This window comes from Anser anser (assembly GCF_964211835.1).
Source record: "Anser anser genome assembly, chromosome: 12".
NCBI classification, from domain to species: Eukaryota; Metazoa; Chordata; class Aves; order Anseriformes; family Anatidae; genus Anser; species Anser anser.
In genome coordinates this window covers 11,108,640-11,123,094 of record NC_139733.1, presented here as the reverse complement: position 1 = coordinate 11,123,094, position 14,455 = coordinate 11,108,640, and the positions used below count along the sequence as shown (strand labels likewise).

Here is a 14,455-nt window from a genome sequence, read left to right as displayed (position 1 = left end):
CGGCGCGCGGGGCACCCTGGGGGAGAACGGCGGGGCGCGCGCACAGCCCGCTGGGATTGAGAAGGGCACCGGGGTGTGCGTGTGGGGGGTGGCGGGCGGCCATTTTGAGAGTGGCGGGCGGGACGCGGCTGTCAGCCGGCGGGGGCCCCCTCACGGCCCCCTCACAGCTCCCTCACGGCCCCCTCACGGCCCCCTCGCGGCCCCCTCACGGCCCCTCCGGGCGCTCCGCAAACGTGAGGCGAAGCTCACGGCGCGGGGCTCGAGTGTGCGTGTGTGTGCGGGGGGGAAATCAGCGGAGAAGTGGGGTTTGGGGGGCTCAGAGAGGCGCGGGGCGGTTTTCCTCAGGGGTCCTGGCCCTAAGGGGGTCGGGGTTGGTGTGGGCTGAGGGCGCCGTGCCTTGGCGTGGGGGGCGCCTCCTGGATTCCCCTCCGAGAGCAGTTTCTCTTCTTTACATCCCCGCTGTAGACCCGTCGTTGAAACGTGATAGATTTCGCTTTTAAAATTTTATCTTCAGTTTTATTATTACGCTTTAATTTCTTGGTATTTTTAATTCTGCCACAAACTGGCCTTCGCAGCAATACAAGTGCTGTGGCACCATGGTCTTATGAGTGACAAACACAAAAACCTCTACGAAAGACAGCCTGGGCTTTGAGGTAGGTGTTCTGGTACAGGTACCTTGGGGTTGTTTTTTATCCGTTATAGATCTTGCTACCAGGTTCTGTTCATGTTTTTATACTTCTCATGCCTTAAAGAGTTATTCCTGGGGTGAGAATCTCCAACCACCGCGAAGATTTCCAGCACCCTGGTATTTTAGAAGAAAACCAGGTCATTTGTTGTTTCAGTCCCCAAGAAACTTAGACTCAAACCACAACAAACAAACAAACAAAAAGAACAAACAACAAGAACGAAAAAAACAGCGCCAAAGCCCCAGTCACTTCATAAATGGTAACTGCATTTTCCTTCCGTAGTCTCCAGAACAGTTTGCTTTAGGATAATATTGCCCTCTTGTGGACAAAGAACAGTAAGTCTGGGACCTGTTGTCAGAGGGCTGTTCGCATGTCATTCAAACACGTTCAATTATTTTCCGTGCATATGTGATTTAGTCAGTGAAATAAAAGTCTTTTCTGAGATAACTGGCTCTTACCGTTTGTTTCCTACAGCTCACCATTACAGGTTTTGACATCTAGCCTGGTTCACCCCCTCATATTGCGATCTGATTGGCCTGTCAGAATGATTCACTGAGCTTTATTCTGGAGTGGACGCGAGATTTTAACACGGGAGCTTAGGGAGACCCAACAGAAGACACATTCATTACTTCAGAGGGTCTCGGGGTCAGCTACTCCATTACAGGTCAGTTTGAAACCTACGATCGATTTTAATGTAATGAAAGATTTTAGAGAAGTTCAGAACAGCATGCCTCTTGCACACTGTAAATTGCATGATGAAAGCCTGGATTATCTCATGTGGGCCCAGAAGATGACTCACCAATACCATCATAAGACAATTTACTTCAAAACACCTACAATACTTAGCCAAGTTTTAGAGTTGTATAACACCGTGGGTTGTTGATTTGATATTTTGTCACTCCCTTTTTATTCTTTCTTCTGCCTTTTTCCCCAATCATTGGAGCTTAGTTTGTCAGTTTATACGGAGCTGGAATTTATCTGGCAGGATAATTGGATCTCCTAGCAAAATGTCACATTAGGTAGGAAGTATGGATGATGCCCTTGCAAAACTAGTTAATAGAAAAAAGGCTTAATTGCTGCTTGAGTAATATTGATCAAATGCAGTCATTCTACCTATGCATTTCTATATTAGGTACCACTGTAACCTGCACAATACAAACAGTCCCACGCTTGCATTTGCTCAGATGAGTGGATGTTAATTTCCTAGAGATGTTTCTGGAAACAGTGCTACTCAGGTGAATAAATTTTTGTTGGCCTCTGCTGGGAGTGATGATTCTCAGTGGGTGACAGCTATGACTGAAGGCCTGTGTAGAGAACTTGTGTCCCACAATTTGGCATCTCTTTATGGGCTCTTGAAGCTAAACGTGATGCTCTGGGGTCCTTGCTGTTATCTCTGAGATTATCTTCTGAGATTGTATGTAATCTCAGAAGTGCTGGTGGAAGGGACCTCTGGAGCTGCCTGCTCCACCCTCCAGCTCAGTGCCAGACAATCACCAATGCAAGGCTGGCTTGACCATGGCTTTGTCTAGCCAAATCCTGAAAGACTCCTAGCTCAGAGACCACAGCTCCTCTGGGCAGCCTGATCCAGAGCTGCGCTATGGTCACTATAAAGAATATTTTGCTCACAACCAGCGTGAACATCCTGAGTCGCAAATTGTGGCCATTTAATACTTCCTGCCACTGCCAGGAAGGTTTCATCTCTGCTGTCTTCATAACTACCTTTCAGGTAGTTGTAGCTGCTGTCGGGTTGCTTCTAAGCTGGTTCTCAGCCTGCCCTGATACACAGAGATCCTGCCCCAGCAGCAGAACCTCATACTTCTTGTTGAGCATCATGAGGTTTCTGTTGGCCCTGACCTAAAGTTTATCATCATGGTGCCTCTGGAAGGTGTTTCCACTATTCAGTATGTCAGCGCTTTCCCTAAATTAGAGTCAGCCACAACGTTACTGAAGAGGCACTCTTCGGTAACTGTGCCTCCAGCTAACTAATTAATTGTAGTTTTATATATATAAAAAAAATATATATACACATATATAATACATAGAATATATAATTAATTCTAATTACTAAATACTTAGTGCCCTCAGGTTAGTAATGAAGCAATGGGGCGACACAAACCCCAATAGAGACCCAGGTCTTCCCTGTTCATTACCGGCCCTCATCTGGACAGAGAATCACTGATGTCTGCGCTCTGAGCCCAGTGGCCAAGCTGTTTTTCAGCCAGCATAACAGGTTGTTTACCCAGCCCAAACTTCTTCAGCTTGCTAATGAGTGTGGTGTCAAAAGCCTCACTGAAGTCAAGGTAGATCACATCTGCTGCTTTCCACTTTCCCCATAGCCTGTCGTCTCAGCCTAGAGGGCAGCTGTAATTGTCATCCTGACTGATTAATATTCCTGGCTCTTTCTCCTCATGTTACTTCCACCTAAGGAGCTCATAATTTTTTGCTGTTAATCCCAAAGGCTGTGACCTTGTATTTTGCAGTACTGAATTTTGACCCTTTTCGATCATTTCAGTCCTCAAGGCTAGCAACTTTTTTTCTTCTCTAGAATACTATGATCCTTCCCCATGTTTTAAATGGCTCTCAACCATGATTGCGAGTTGACTCAGAATAGGGAGTTTGAGAAATTGCAGCATGAAAGGAAGTAGACTTGGCATGGACTTGGCTTCAGGGCAGGACTGTTCTGCATTGAGCTACAGAAGGATTTTTTTAGTGAAAAATTTTTCTTCCATACAATCCCCAGTGCAAGGGAGAAACATTTCCAAAAGGTATGCAGGGAGTGAAGGGAGTGTGACCTAGAAAAACTAGTACGATGCATATGTCAAATACAGTTAATTTTTTTACTAATGATACTGATCTATATGTATAAAATGCTGAACAGAACACTTACTTCTCTGTGTTTGGCCTTAGGCTACATTCCTCATCAAAGGCAAAGAAACCCTGTTGACACTTTTCCTGGTGAGTAAATCAGTCATAAGAGCACCATATTTCTTTTCCAAGAAACATACAGAAAAATGTACATTGGAAATCAGGACTCCTGGGTTTTTCCCCAGAGCTCAGCATATTCTTGAAACGAAGGTGCTCAGATTCCTTCTTACTTTCTCCCCTGCCTGCCTAGCAAACTTCCTGTGCAGCTGTCTGGTCTCATTGCACTTCTTCTGTCCACCATCTTCCTCTTTCCCAGTGAATCCTGAAGGAGCACCATGGTGAGTAGGGGCAAAAGGACTCTACACCCCATCCCTGCACACCTACTTGTGTACTGGACTCTTTGTAGCAGACCGGTGAGCAGCTGGTCCATCCTAGACATGTTCCCTTTTACAAAGTGTGAAGGAGGCAGCACGGTAATTTTATGCAAATCCATGTGCAGATTAAAAAATTAATCAAATTCTGAAATTTTCATTTAAAGAGATTAGTCTTGAAAAATCCCCCATCTAATCCTCCCCAAATAGTCACTTGGAACAAACCTTCACTGCTTTGTTTTCCTCCTGGGTTCAGTGCATCTCCTAGAAAATTGTCTTGTGATGCTTTTGGGACCATCTGGAACAGCAAGTTTGAGTTTGAGCAGGGCTCAGCAGGCAAATTAAATTTGATATATCAAATGATAGAGAAGATGTGTCAGTAAGTGGGGACATGGGAGTTGAACGCAGTGAAGTCTGTGCACGCAGTACACTGCGCTGTACTTCACAGGTAAACTCCCACGGTAGTGCATGAAAAATGGAAGCAGTAAGCCTCGGTGAGTCTAACGGTAATTTACATACCAAGAGGCCAGAAGAAAGTCATGTAGCAAGTAAAACGAGTAGCAAGAGACACAGTTAAAACTTGCTGTATCTGGTAGTTTGCTACAGTAACAAAGATGTAATCTGTCTTTTACAGCTTGAGCTCAAAATTATCCTCAAGCAATTGGGGTTTGATCTAGTGCCATCTCAGATTTTTTTCCGATCCCCTCAGGGCTTTTGGAGTCAACTCGGTACGCGGTGGGCCAACCACCAATCATTGCCACACTAAAGGAAAACCATGGAAGTCCTGATGACATTAGAAATAAACTACCTTAGAACACTGAAGATCTCAATTAAATCATATGTCCCAGAGCGTTAATGTACAGCATCCTCACATCTTGCAGCATGTGAAACTGGGGATGTGTGGCTGAATCAGCCTGCAGCAAGCCCAATTGCCCCAGCTTTAAGAAAACCCCAAGCCTGTGACGCAAACCCTTAAACAAACCTCTGACCATAGCGCCCAGAATAATTCAGCTCTGCTCAGTGATGGCAGACTAGTCCCTAGAAGGGAATATTTTCCCACTTTTCAAATACCTGCCATGGAGTCTGGCACTGGCTCATTTTTCTCACTGCATAGGCAGCTCGTTTGTGAACTCTTTTCCTCCCCAGTGTGACTCCAAGCTTATGGCTTAGACTGTTCCCCTCTGTGCCCATGCTTTTGGTCTCATGCCACCATCCCGTTTACCTGGCAGCTTGCCACGTGTCTGCCCCTGGTGCTGGATTGTTTCTGTCTCCTTCTGACTTTGGCTCCTAGCCTGCAGAATTGCTTTAATTAAAAAGTTAATGAAAGGTAATGCAAACGAGTGTTTTGCCTGTGTTTTATCACAGTCCAGCTCCTCTCCCAGAGAAGGTGAAAATGAGGAGCTAGGGTTTTGCTGCTTTTTGTGGTAAGAGTTACCAGTGGAAGTTTCTGCAGTCTTAGGAGGAGTCCTATGAAGAAAAAGCTTATCATGGTAGTGCATGCAAACAAGTGTGTTGATGGTGAACATTATTCACCAATGAAAGCTGAGGAAGTTTTCATTTAGAGGGGATTGATCTAAGCCCCTTCCAGTCTGCCAGCTCGCTTTGTAACAGGTAATTCTCAACATCATTTTCCTCCTAAGATTAGTGCAAACTTCTGGAAAACTTCCTAAAAGTCTTTCTAAATATACCACAATCCCAAAAATGTCCCATGCAGGGACAAAGCGAAGGCAAAACCTCAGCCCCGCTAGTGCCCATAGCGTGACCGTATATACAGAGAGAAGAGGGCTAGTGCATCCCTATGTGATTTCCCTGAGAAACTGGGAAATGGAGGTTACTACATGAAGCAACGTAGGTCATATCATAAGCCCCTTTTTCCAGCCCAGGTTCCTCCCAGCCAGCAGTGGGAAGGGGAGTAGCAGCAGTAACTGGCAGTTACAGCATTTCTATACCCTCCATCTATGGAGGTAATCTGAGAGCTGCCATTTAGATTATTTTTCTTTCCTATGCTGTCTCTCCCCGGGTGTGGGGTGATATTCGGTTCTCTTGATCTTGTTAAAAAAAGCCCTGGTAAAATGAGTAGGAGTTTTTATTTTTTTAATATCTACACTGGATTTCATAGCTCTGATTTATAGCTGTTCCCTGATGACATTTAGTACCTGGTGCCTGAGACTATAAATAAATTACATAAAAATGGATTTGTGACATCATTAGTAGCACCCCCATTCCAAGGGGAGCCTCCAGTGAGCCTGTGTGTCTAATCAGAGCTGACAGGGAGCAGAATTACACACGGAGACCTCCAAAGCTGATGGGTTTGTGCCAAATTCAGCCCTCCATTGCATTGGTGTAAGGTTGGATAACCCCTGAATGCAAGGAGATTTGCACCGGATTTATTCTGCTTTTACACCTGTGCACTGAGGTCGGTCTCAGTGACGGTGTGCCTTAAAATCTTCCGAAGCAATGGAAGGACATGCACTGACTTCAGCAGAATCTGGATCAGACCTTGATGGTTAAATTATAATCTGAGTTCAGAGTGCAGAAAACAGATTACATGCCTGCTATTGTAGTGAAATGCTTTCCAGACCAGAGCAAGCATTAGCAGTATGCACACAAGTACCAGATGAATTAAGCTGGCATTTATTTTTTCATCTCCAGTAGGAGAGGATTGCTTTTAAACGACTCACGCCTGCTGTGTCATGTCTGGAGCTGGAGCTGAGAGGAGCCGCCGGGAGGGTGCATGTGACAGGATCCGCAGTTGCAGGTCTGGTTGTACTCAATTCCCCTGGTCTTCAGGGTCAGTCATGCACAGAAACATCAAGGCAGAGACAGAGCCTGTTAAAAGCTTTGGGGGTTTATTTTCTTAAACTTGCCTGTCTCTATTTAGGCCTTTTTTTCTATCCTTCTCTGTAAACCCTGTATCACAACTCGGACGAGGCGACCTGGAGCATGATGCACCTCTTGTTTTGTAACACCTTTCTCTGATTGCACTATGCTGCCTGCCAGGTGAATTAGAGACCTCCTGGGAAAGGAGATGCCAATCTCGGTTCCTGAGAGGTGCATGGTTCACTTCACTGGTATTAGCACAGTTACTCAGGCCCTCATTGTGAGATGGCTGAGGCTCAGTGGTTTAAAGTGCTTACAGCACCAGCTGCCATGAGATTTAGGAACCTAATAACAAAGTGGTCAGTACACCTTCTCTTTCCCATCTCTTCTCATGATTGAAGAGACAGTCTGGAGCGGTATCTAAGGGGAGCTTAGATAGGTAGCTTATCTGCCCTGGGTTTTACCTTTAAAATATGTTTCTCCTAAGCATAGAATCTTTTTTTCTTTTTTCTCCAGCAAACCTATGATTCACCACACTATGGTTTTGCCTGCGAGTCCTTTGTCCAACGGATTTCAGAGTGTGCCCAAGTTTCATTGCCTGAGAAGGTGCTTGGGTGGAGTTTTTCACAGAGCCTTTGGGTCTGTCCTCTGTCTTTGCAGCAAAGGCTGATTTAGACCCAGAGGAGCTGTTGGAAAGCTTGTTGGCTTAATGATTAACACCTGTCAGTGCTAGGGGAGCATTAGGACAAAGAGACCTCTGAACTTGTGTGTTCTTACAGAAGAGGAGCCAGACGCTGGCCTTGTACTGAAACACATCCTTTTAGTAGAGAGAGAATTAACTGGCAGGTAATTTGAATGGTTCTGTGATTAAGCGTGTTGCAAGGGCTGCCTCAGCCTCCTGGCACCCTTCCCTAATTGCCTGCACCATAATTGCCATGAGCTAGAGAGATGCAGATCGCAAGGGTCTTTGGTTCTGAGAAACCAGCAACGAGCTTGCTGCCAGTTAATGGAGGGAAGAAGTGCTGTGAGGGAACAGACACGTGCACGCTGGCAGTGGCCGCCTTTCCTCTGTCTGGGTGAGCGTTTGCCCTTGAGCAGTTGAGATTCTTCAGTCCATGCTCATATCTGCTGCATGTAATTCTGATACTTAGTGGAGACTAGCTCAAATGGACTTTCACAGCCCCAGCTGGGAACTTTGCCTGGATCCAAAGTCCTACTTGATCTCTAAATATGACTTTAATGCATAATGAGAGGACTGAAAAATAAAGGAGAATGAAGCCCTGTGTTAATTTGCTGTTTGGTGGGGAAACCTCATTACTGGTCTTTCTGTGGCCACCAGCAGCAAGGGATCAGGCAGCCAACAAGCACGTTGTTTTTGGTTCTGATTCTCCCAAGTCTGTACGTGGTACTGTGGGGGAAAACGGGGCAATGCACAGCCATAGAATGAGGTCAGCATTTGGCTAGCACATGGAAGGGAGTTTATGTAGTGAAAAGCTGTTCCACTCGGATGCCCTGCTCTCTCCGGGACAGAGAGCAGCTTCCATGGTTTGGAAAAGTGTCAGACACGGAGCAAATTGAAATGATGGCTTGCCAGTGGCAAATTTACAATGACAGAGAAGCTGTCTGGCAGGGCTCACCTTCCCTGTGGGAGGCGATGAGATTGCAGGGGAACCACAAGCTGACAGGTAGTTTGAATGTGACACTGTCCTTCTGTCCCTCCCGCCTGGGGAGAGGTTGGAAAATGCAGCTGATAGAGCACCGTAATCTTAGGAGGAAACAGGAGCTAGTGTTCCAAGGGTCACGATTTGGCTTCCTTGCTCTCCCTGTAACAGCCCTGTCTCTTTTCCTAGTGAACAAAGTGCCTTCCCTTGCAGGCTGGAGGGTGCTGTCTGCCTGAGCTCCTGAGGCCTCGTCGGCGTCGGCAAAGTGTGTGCAAGCCCACCCCGCTGAGCAGCTCAGCCCGGCCACCCTAGGAAGCATGTCCCTTCGCGAGCACGCGCTGTCCCTCTTCCGCAGTGCGGTGGGCACCGTCCGGCCGGCTCCAATGCTGAAGCGGGCTGTGAAGCTCCAGGGAGATGCGTGCCCTCAGCTGGTAGTGAAGGGCCGGGCCTTTCCAGTGAAGAGGAACCTGTACTTGGTGGGTTTTGGCAAGGCTGTGCTGGGGATGGCAGCAGCAGCAGAAGAGATCCTGGGGGACCACCTCATTCGGGGGATCGTCAGTGTGCCACTAGGCATCCAGGAGAGCCTGCAGCGAGCGGGAATGCAGTAAGGGAGCCTATGACTGGGCAGTTTGGGTGGGGGTAAACTGCCAGGTTTGTCCTCTGGGGGATGTTGCTGTGAACCCTCTGAATCCTTTCCATCTGCCCTTGCTCTGTTGCCCGCCCTGTCCACCACGCCCTGACCTTCAACCTCCATTGCTCCATCATGTCCCAGTGGCACCAATGACAGTCTTTTGCACTGACTGCGCTGCCTCCCCAGCCCTGGGAAGAGATGCACAGCAAAGGCCACCTCCCTGTCCTGGTCACTTGCCGTTTCCCTCTGGTGCACCAGGCCTGTCTCCCTGCCGGGCGACAGCCTGGCTGCCTGTGTGGGTGCTCGTGTCAGCGGTGTGATTGCCTTCCTTACCCCTCCAGGGAGATGCTGCTGAAGCCGCACAGCAGAATCCAGGTCATCGAAGGTGCGAAGAACAACCTCCCTGACCCAGAGGCTCTGAGGGGAGCAGGTGCCATTCAGGAGCTGGCTGAGGGCCTGACAGCAGACGACCTGCTCCTTGTGCTCATCTCAGGTGGGGATCCCAGGGAATGGGCCCTGCTGAAGGCCCCTGTTGCTGCTGTAGTCCCTCCAGATGCATGCGCGCATGCGGCTGTGCAGCAGGGGACTGCTGTGCTGTGCCGGCCTTTGCAGTGATTTTTCCTCTCCCTTCTCCCCCAGACTTTTCTCCAGGAACGCAGCAGGGGAGAGCAGGGGGCTGCCAGCTGCTGCAGTGGATGCGCTGCCTCCCAGCACTGGGGAGAGGCTGAGCTGTGCAGGCTGGGCCCACTGCTGTGAGACTGTGGCACACAGCTTCTCAGCTGCCCTCACCTTCTGGCAAGGGTGGCACTTTCTTCCTGCCCCCTCCTTACGGCTGCAGGTGCAGGCTTGGGAGAATCAGTGCTCAGTTGATTCACAAGCTCTGAATTTTTGTAGGGATGTGAGTCTGTAAGCTGAAGTTTGGGACTAGCCTCCCTAGGGCTTTGCTGTTTCCCCGGACTCTTACTGTGGCCAGTGGAAATGAAGCCCCTGAGGGAGCCGCACACCTCGCAGGGGCAGCCCTGACCACATCCAGGGAAACGCTCCCAGGCCTGGAGCATTGGGTCAGGCTGTCCCCAGACCGGGAACTGTGTGGGGCAGCACATTGCCACAGCCTGAGCTCAGCTGGGTGGATCGGGGCAAAAGCAAGCAGCAGCTTGGAGCAGCTCTGTTGAAACCCCTTGGTCTCTGCTTGGTAATTTTCACCATTTGCTCTGTGGATGCTGGAGCACGATCTAGCGCAGGGAGCGCAGTGCCGCCAGGCAAACACCCAAGTGGCTGGCATCTAGCTGTGCTTGCTGGGGATTCCCTTGGGTTTCCTCCTGTCCTCTGGCTACCGGCATCTCCAAGAGCCTCCTCAGCCCTTCAGGGAGCCTGCACAGGATCTACCCGTGGCTGCAGCTCCCTGTGCACGTGCACTCCCACACAGCAGCCGGTCCCCAACTGCTCCTGCCTCTCAGCTAGATCCCTGGCTATTGACTGAAACACAGGCATTTGCATTTGTTTTTCTTGCTCATCATGTTTTATTGATGCTGATTTGTCTCAAACCTCTGAGCAGGTTTTGCCTTTTGACGGTAGCTTTCAGTTGTACTTTTGTGCATGTTCACTCTGTTCAGATCTTGCTCTTTTCTATTCTGTATTTTCCATCCATTTCACTTCTCCGTTCTAGTCTTTTTTCTTGCCTTCTTTTCTGCATTTCCAATGCCCACTTGTATCAGTTCACTGTCAGAATTCCCATCGATAAGACTGTCACCCTGGGTGTGCTTTATCTTGTTATTCTGTCCCTTTTCTTTCCTCCCAGGCCTAGATGAGTGCAGTTTCAGGGGTAGTTTCTTATCTTGCTGCAGCCATAGCTGGTGTTTTTATAAACCGTCTTGAATAAATGGAACCAGTAAAGCAGGCAGCGTCTCCGTGTGCTTAATGCTGAGCACCGTGTGAGTCCTGAAGCCTGTGGTCCCCACTCACCCATGCAAGTAGCCCTTGAAAATCAGCGTGGCAACCCACTAGTAGTCTGATGTAGTGGGGATAGTAATTACTGGCCCTTCTCTGCATTCCCCACCACGCTGCAGATGTGCGGTACCATGTTCCAGTGAGGTTTTTGCTGCCCATGTGAAGTGTAGCTGACTGCAGACAGTGCAAGGCTGCCATGATTCACTCCTGTTGGTGAAAAAGCCTTCATTTTCCAGAGGTGCTGGCATAGTTCCCCAACCAGCTTTGCCTTCCCGCCACTGACTGCTAAGGGAAATGGAAAGGTTGCTGCTGCTTAGGTGTTGGGCAGCCCAGCTTTACTCGTGTCCTGATGGAAAACGTGCTCAATCCCCACTACCTCTTCCGCATTCTAGGGGGTGGTTCAGCCCTCCTGCCTGCTCCCATCCCTCCCATCCTCCTCGAAGAGAAAGAGAAACTGACAAAGATGCTGGCTTCCAGAGGAGCTGCCATACAGGAGCTGAACACTGTCCGGAAGACTCTGTCCTTGCTGAAGGGTGGAGGGCTGGCCCGGCTCGCATATCCCGCACAGGTAACAGGGATAAGCCTCTGCTTGTGCAGAGATCACCCGTCCGCCTTCAAACAGTGGTTTAAGCAAGTCCCAGGGCTTTTTTCCTCACTGAGTGAACAACATACGTGTGTTATTTTGGAACTGTGCCTCAGATTTCACTGAGGATCCAAACTCTCAGGGAGATGGGTGTAAGGAGGGGAATTCAGACCTGGCCATCCCATCACAGCACTCAGCAGTCCCCAGCCCTCCCCCAGCAGCAGTTTATGATGTGCTGGTGCATTGCTGTGCTGACTCCCACAGCGTTTTCAGGCCAGCTCTGACCCTTAGCTCACCCAGGGGCTGTTTTCAGTGTGCGCCATCACTGGCACGTAGGCTCAGCCTGCACTAGGTTATCAGCCTAAGAGCCGGCTGTTTTCTAACATGATGGTCCAGCATCAAAAGACACTGTAGGTCTTTGCGTTCAAGGAGGGCAAGGTGACTCTCACGGGACTATAAACAAAAATGGGCCAAGATCTGCCTGTTTGTAGCTGCTTTGAGATGGGGATAGCACAAGTGTAACTCAGAGCAGCACTTATGCCACGACTCTGGCGTGGTCACCTGCCTCTGCCTTCCACAATAATCCTCTGGTATTGCTCCTGGTAGGTGGTGAGCCTCATCCTTTCTGACGTGATTGGCGACCCTCTGGACATCATAGCGAGCGGGCCCACCGCTGCCAGCTCCCACAGTGTCCAGGACTGCCTTCAGATACTGGCCAAATACAACCTGCTGCACAGCCTGCCCAAGTCAGTGGAAACGGTCCTCTCCACCTCTCCCACCACGCGCACTGCTCCAGAAGACTACTCCCACGTTTGCAACGTCATCATCGGATCAAACACGCTGGCTTTGGATGAGGCCAAACGCCAGGCTGAGGGCCTGGGCTATGTGGCCCTGATTCTGAGCGCAGCAGTCTGCGGGGACATCGGCCACGTTGCTGCGCTGTACTGCCAGCTGATCCGGCTGCTCTGCCTGGGCTTTGCTGGCCTCGGAGAAGGGCCTCTGGGCAACGAGGTGAGGGGGAATCTTCTGCAGCTGGCAGCAGAGCTGGATATCCCGGGCTTGAACCTGGCTGAGTTTCTGCAGGCCCTCCGAGGATTAGGGCCTGAAAAACCAGTCTGCATCCTTGCTGGCGGAGAAACCACGGTTCAGCTTCAAGGAACCGGGAAGGGAGGAAGGAACCAGGAGCTGGCCCTGCGAGTGGGGCTGGGGCTGCACAGGGCACAGGGCGCTGAGGCCAGCAGCCCCCTGGGGAGGTGCGAGATCATCTTCCTCAGCGGGGGGACAGACGGGCAGGACGGGCCGACAGGAGCGGCAGGGGCCTTCTGCAGCCCGCAGCTGGTGGACGAGGCGTTCCAGGAAGGCCTCGATGCGGAGGCCTTCCTCAGCAACAACGACTCCTATACCTTCTTCAGCCACTTCCAACGTGGGCGTCACCTCCTGGTGACAGGCTTGACAGGCACCAATGTCATGGATATCCAGGCTGTTTTAATTAGACCCACAGACAGATCGTAAGAGCTCCCTCTGCAGATATTCAGATGCATTTAATTAGGACCAGGGGTAAATGAGACAATAAGCACTGCAGACAAAACTACTAAAATTAGGGCTAGCTGTCAAGGGTGCTAATATCTTTGATAGAAAGATTCCACTAATTAATCACGAGTGGATGGCCACAGCAAATGCACTGGGAACCGTCAAGCAGTTGTAATTGGGATCTGAGAAAGGTAAGCAGTCACATTGTGGACATGGAGGTTGCAGTTAGCACTTCTGCTCAGAGCCACTGCTACTGTGACAGCTTCATAGAACAAAATAGAATGGCCTGCGTTGAAAAGGGCCTTAAAGATCATCTAGTTTCAACCCCCCCTGCTCCAGGCAGGGTTGCCAACCACTAGAGCAGGCTGCCCAGAGCCTCATCCAGCCTGGCCTTGAATGCCTCCAGGGATGGGGCATCCACAGCCTCTCTGGGCAACCTGTGCCAGTGCCTCACCACCCTCTTGAGTGCTGAGTGAAAAACTTCCTCCTAATATCTAACCTAAATCTCCCGTCGTAGTTTAAAACCATTCCCCCTTGTCCTATCACTATTAACACATGTAAACAGGCATTCCCCCTCCTGTTTATACGCTCCCTTCAAGTACTGGAAGGCTGCAATGAGGTCTCCACAGAGCCTTCTCTTCTCCAAGCTAAACAAGCCCAGTTCCCTCAACCTTTCTTCATAGGAGAGGTGCTCCAGCCCTCTGATCATCTTAGTGGCCCTCCTCTGGACCTGTGCTGGGGGCCCCAGGCCTGCATGCAATATTCCAGGTGGGGTCTCACAAGAGCATAGTAGAGGGGGACAGTCACCTCCCTCTCCCTGCTGGCCACCCCTTTTTTAATGCAGCCCAGGACGCAGTTGCCCTTCCGGGCTGCAAGTGCGCACTGCTGGCTCACGTCCAGCTTCTCGTCCAGCAGGACCCCCAAGTCCTTCTGCGCAGGGCTGCTCTCGAGTTCTTCTTCACCCTATCTATATAAATACTTGGGATTGCCCCAGCCCAAGTGCAACACCTTGCACTTGGCCTTGTTGAACCTCATTAGATTCTCACGAGCCCACTTCTCCAGCCTGTCCAGGTCCCTTTGGATGGCATTCCTTCCCTCTGTTGTATCAACTGCACCACTCAACTTGGTGTCATCTTGGTGTCACTCGATTCCATCGTCTATGTCATTGATAAAGATGTTGAAGAGCACCGGTCCTAAGACTGACCCCTGAGGGACACCACTTGTGTTTTTTGTTTTGTTTTTTTCTGGAATACAAAATTTATTTCAAGCTTGTAAAAGACTTCAACATTGCAAATTCTGTTTCAAAACACAAACTGTACACAGATATTTTCCATAACATTCAGGATAAAGATCATTGATAT

At 49.6% G+C, this 14,455-nt stretch overlaps 1 protein-coding gene across 11 annotated transcripts; it reads left to right on the top strand.

Annotated features, from left to right (window-relative positions):
• The first annotated feature begins 123 nt into the window (after window positions 1-123).
• Window positions 124-14,365, top strand: GLYCTK (glycerate kinase). Of its 11 annotated transcripts, none has more exons than XM_083795308.1 (9): window positions 124-233; window positions 576-653; window positions 1,161-1,350; window positions 3,594-3,641; window positions 6,575-6,680; window positions 8,617-9,007; window positions 9,376-9,527; window positions 11,374-11,549; window positions 12,171-14,365. In XM_083795308.1, exons 6-9 carry the CDS (start codon window positions 8,721-8,723, stop codon window positions 13,074-13,076), a joined length of 1,521 nt encoding a protein of 506 aa, XP_083651434.1. In that variant the 5' UTR covers window positions 124-233; window positions 576-653; window positions 1,161-1,350; window positions 3,594-3,641; window positions 6,575-6,680; window positions 8,617-8,720; the 3' UTR covers window positions 13,077-14,365. The 11 variants fall into 11 exon arrangements, with proteins under 11 accessions (XP_083651434.1, XP_083651436.1, XP_083651435.1 ...); XM_083795310.1 differs by having other exon boundaries at window positions 753-1,350; XM_083795309.1 differs by having other exon boundaries at window positions 137-271.
• Window positions 14,366-14,455: the final 90 nt, after the last annotated feature.

What these genes read in the sequence shown, in the direction of transcription:
- GLYCTK (XM_083795308.1), top strand. Translation starts at nt 8,721, where the DNA reads ATGTCCCTTCGCGAGCACGCGCTGTCCCTCTTCCGCAGTGCGGTGGGC. An exon ending in GCTCCTTGTGCTCATCTCAG is followed by an intron (nt 9,528 to 11,373) that starts GTGGGGATCCCA and finishes TCCGCATTCTAG; the next exon opens with GGGGTGGTTCAGCCCTCCTG. An exon ending in GGCTCGCATATCCCGCACAG is followed by an intron (nt 11,550 to 12,170) that starts GTAACAGGGATA and finishes TGCTCCTGGTAG; the next exon opens with GTGGTGAGCCTCATCCTTTC.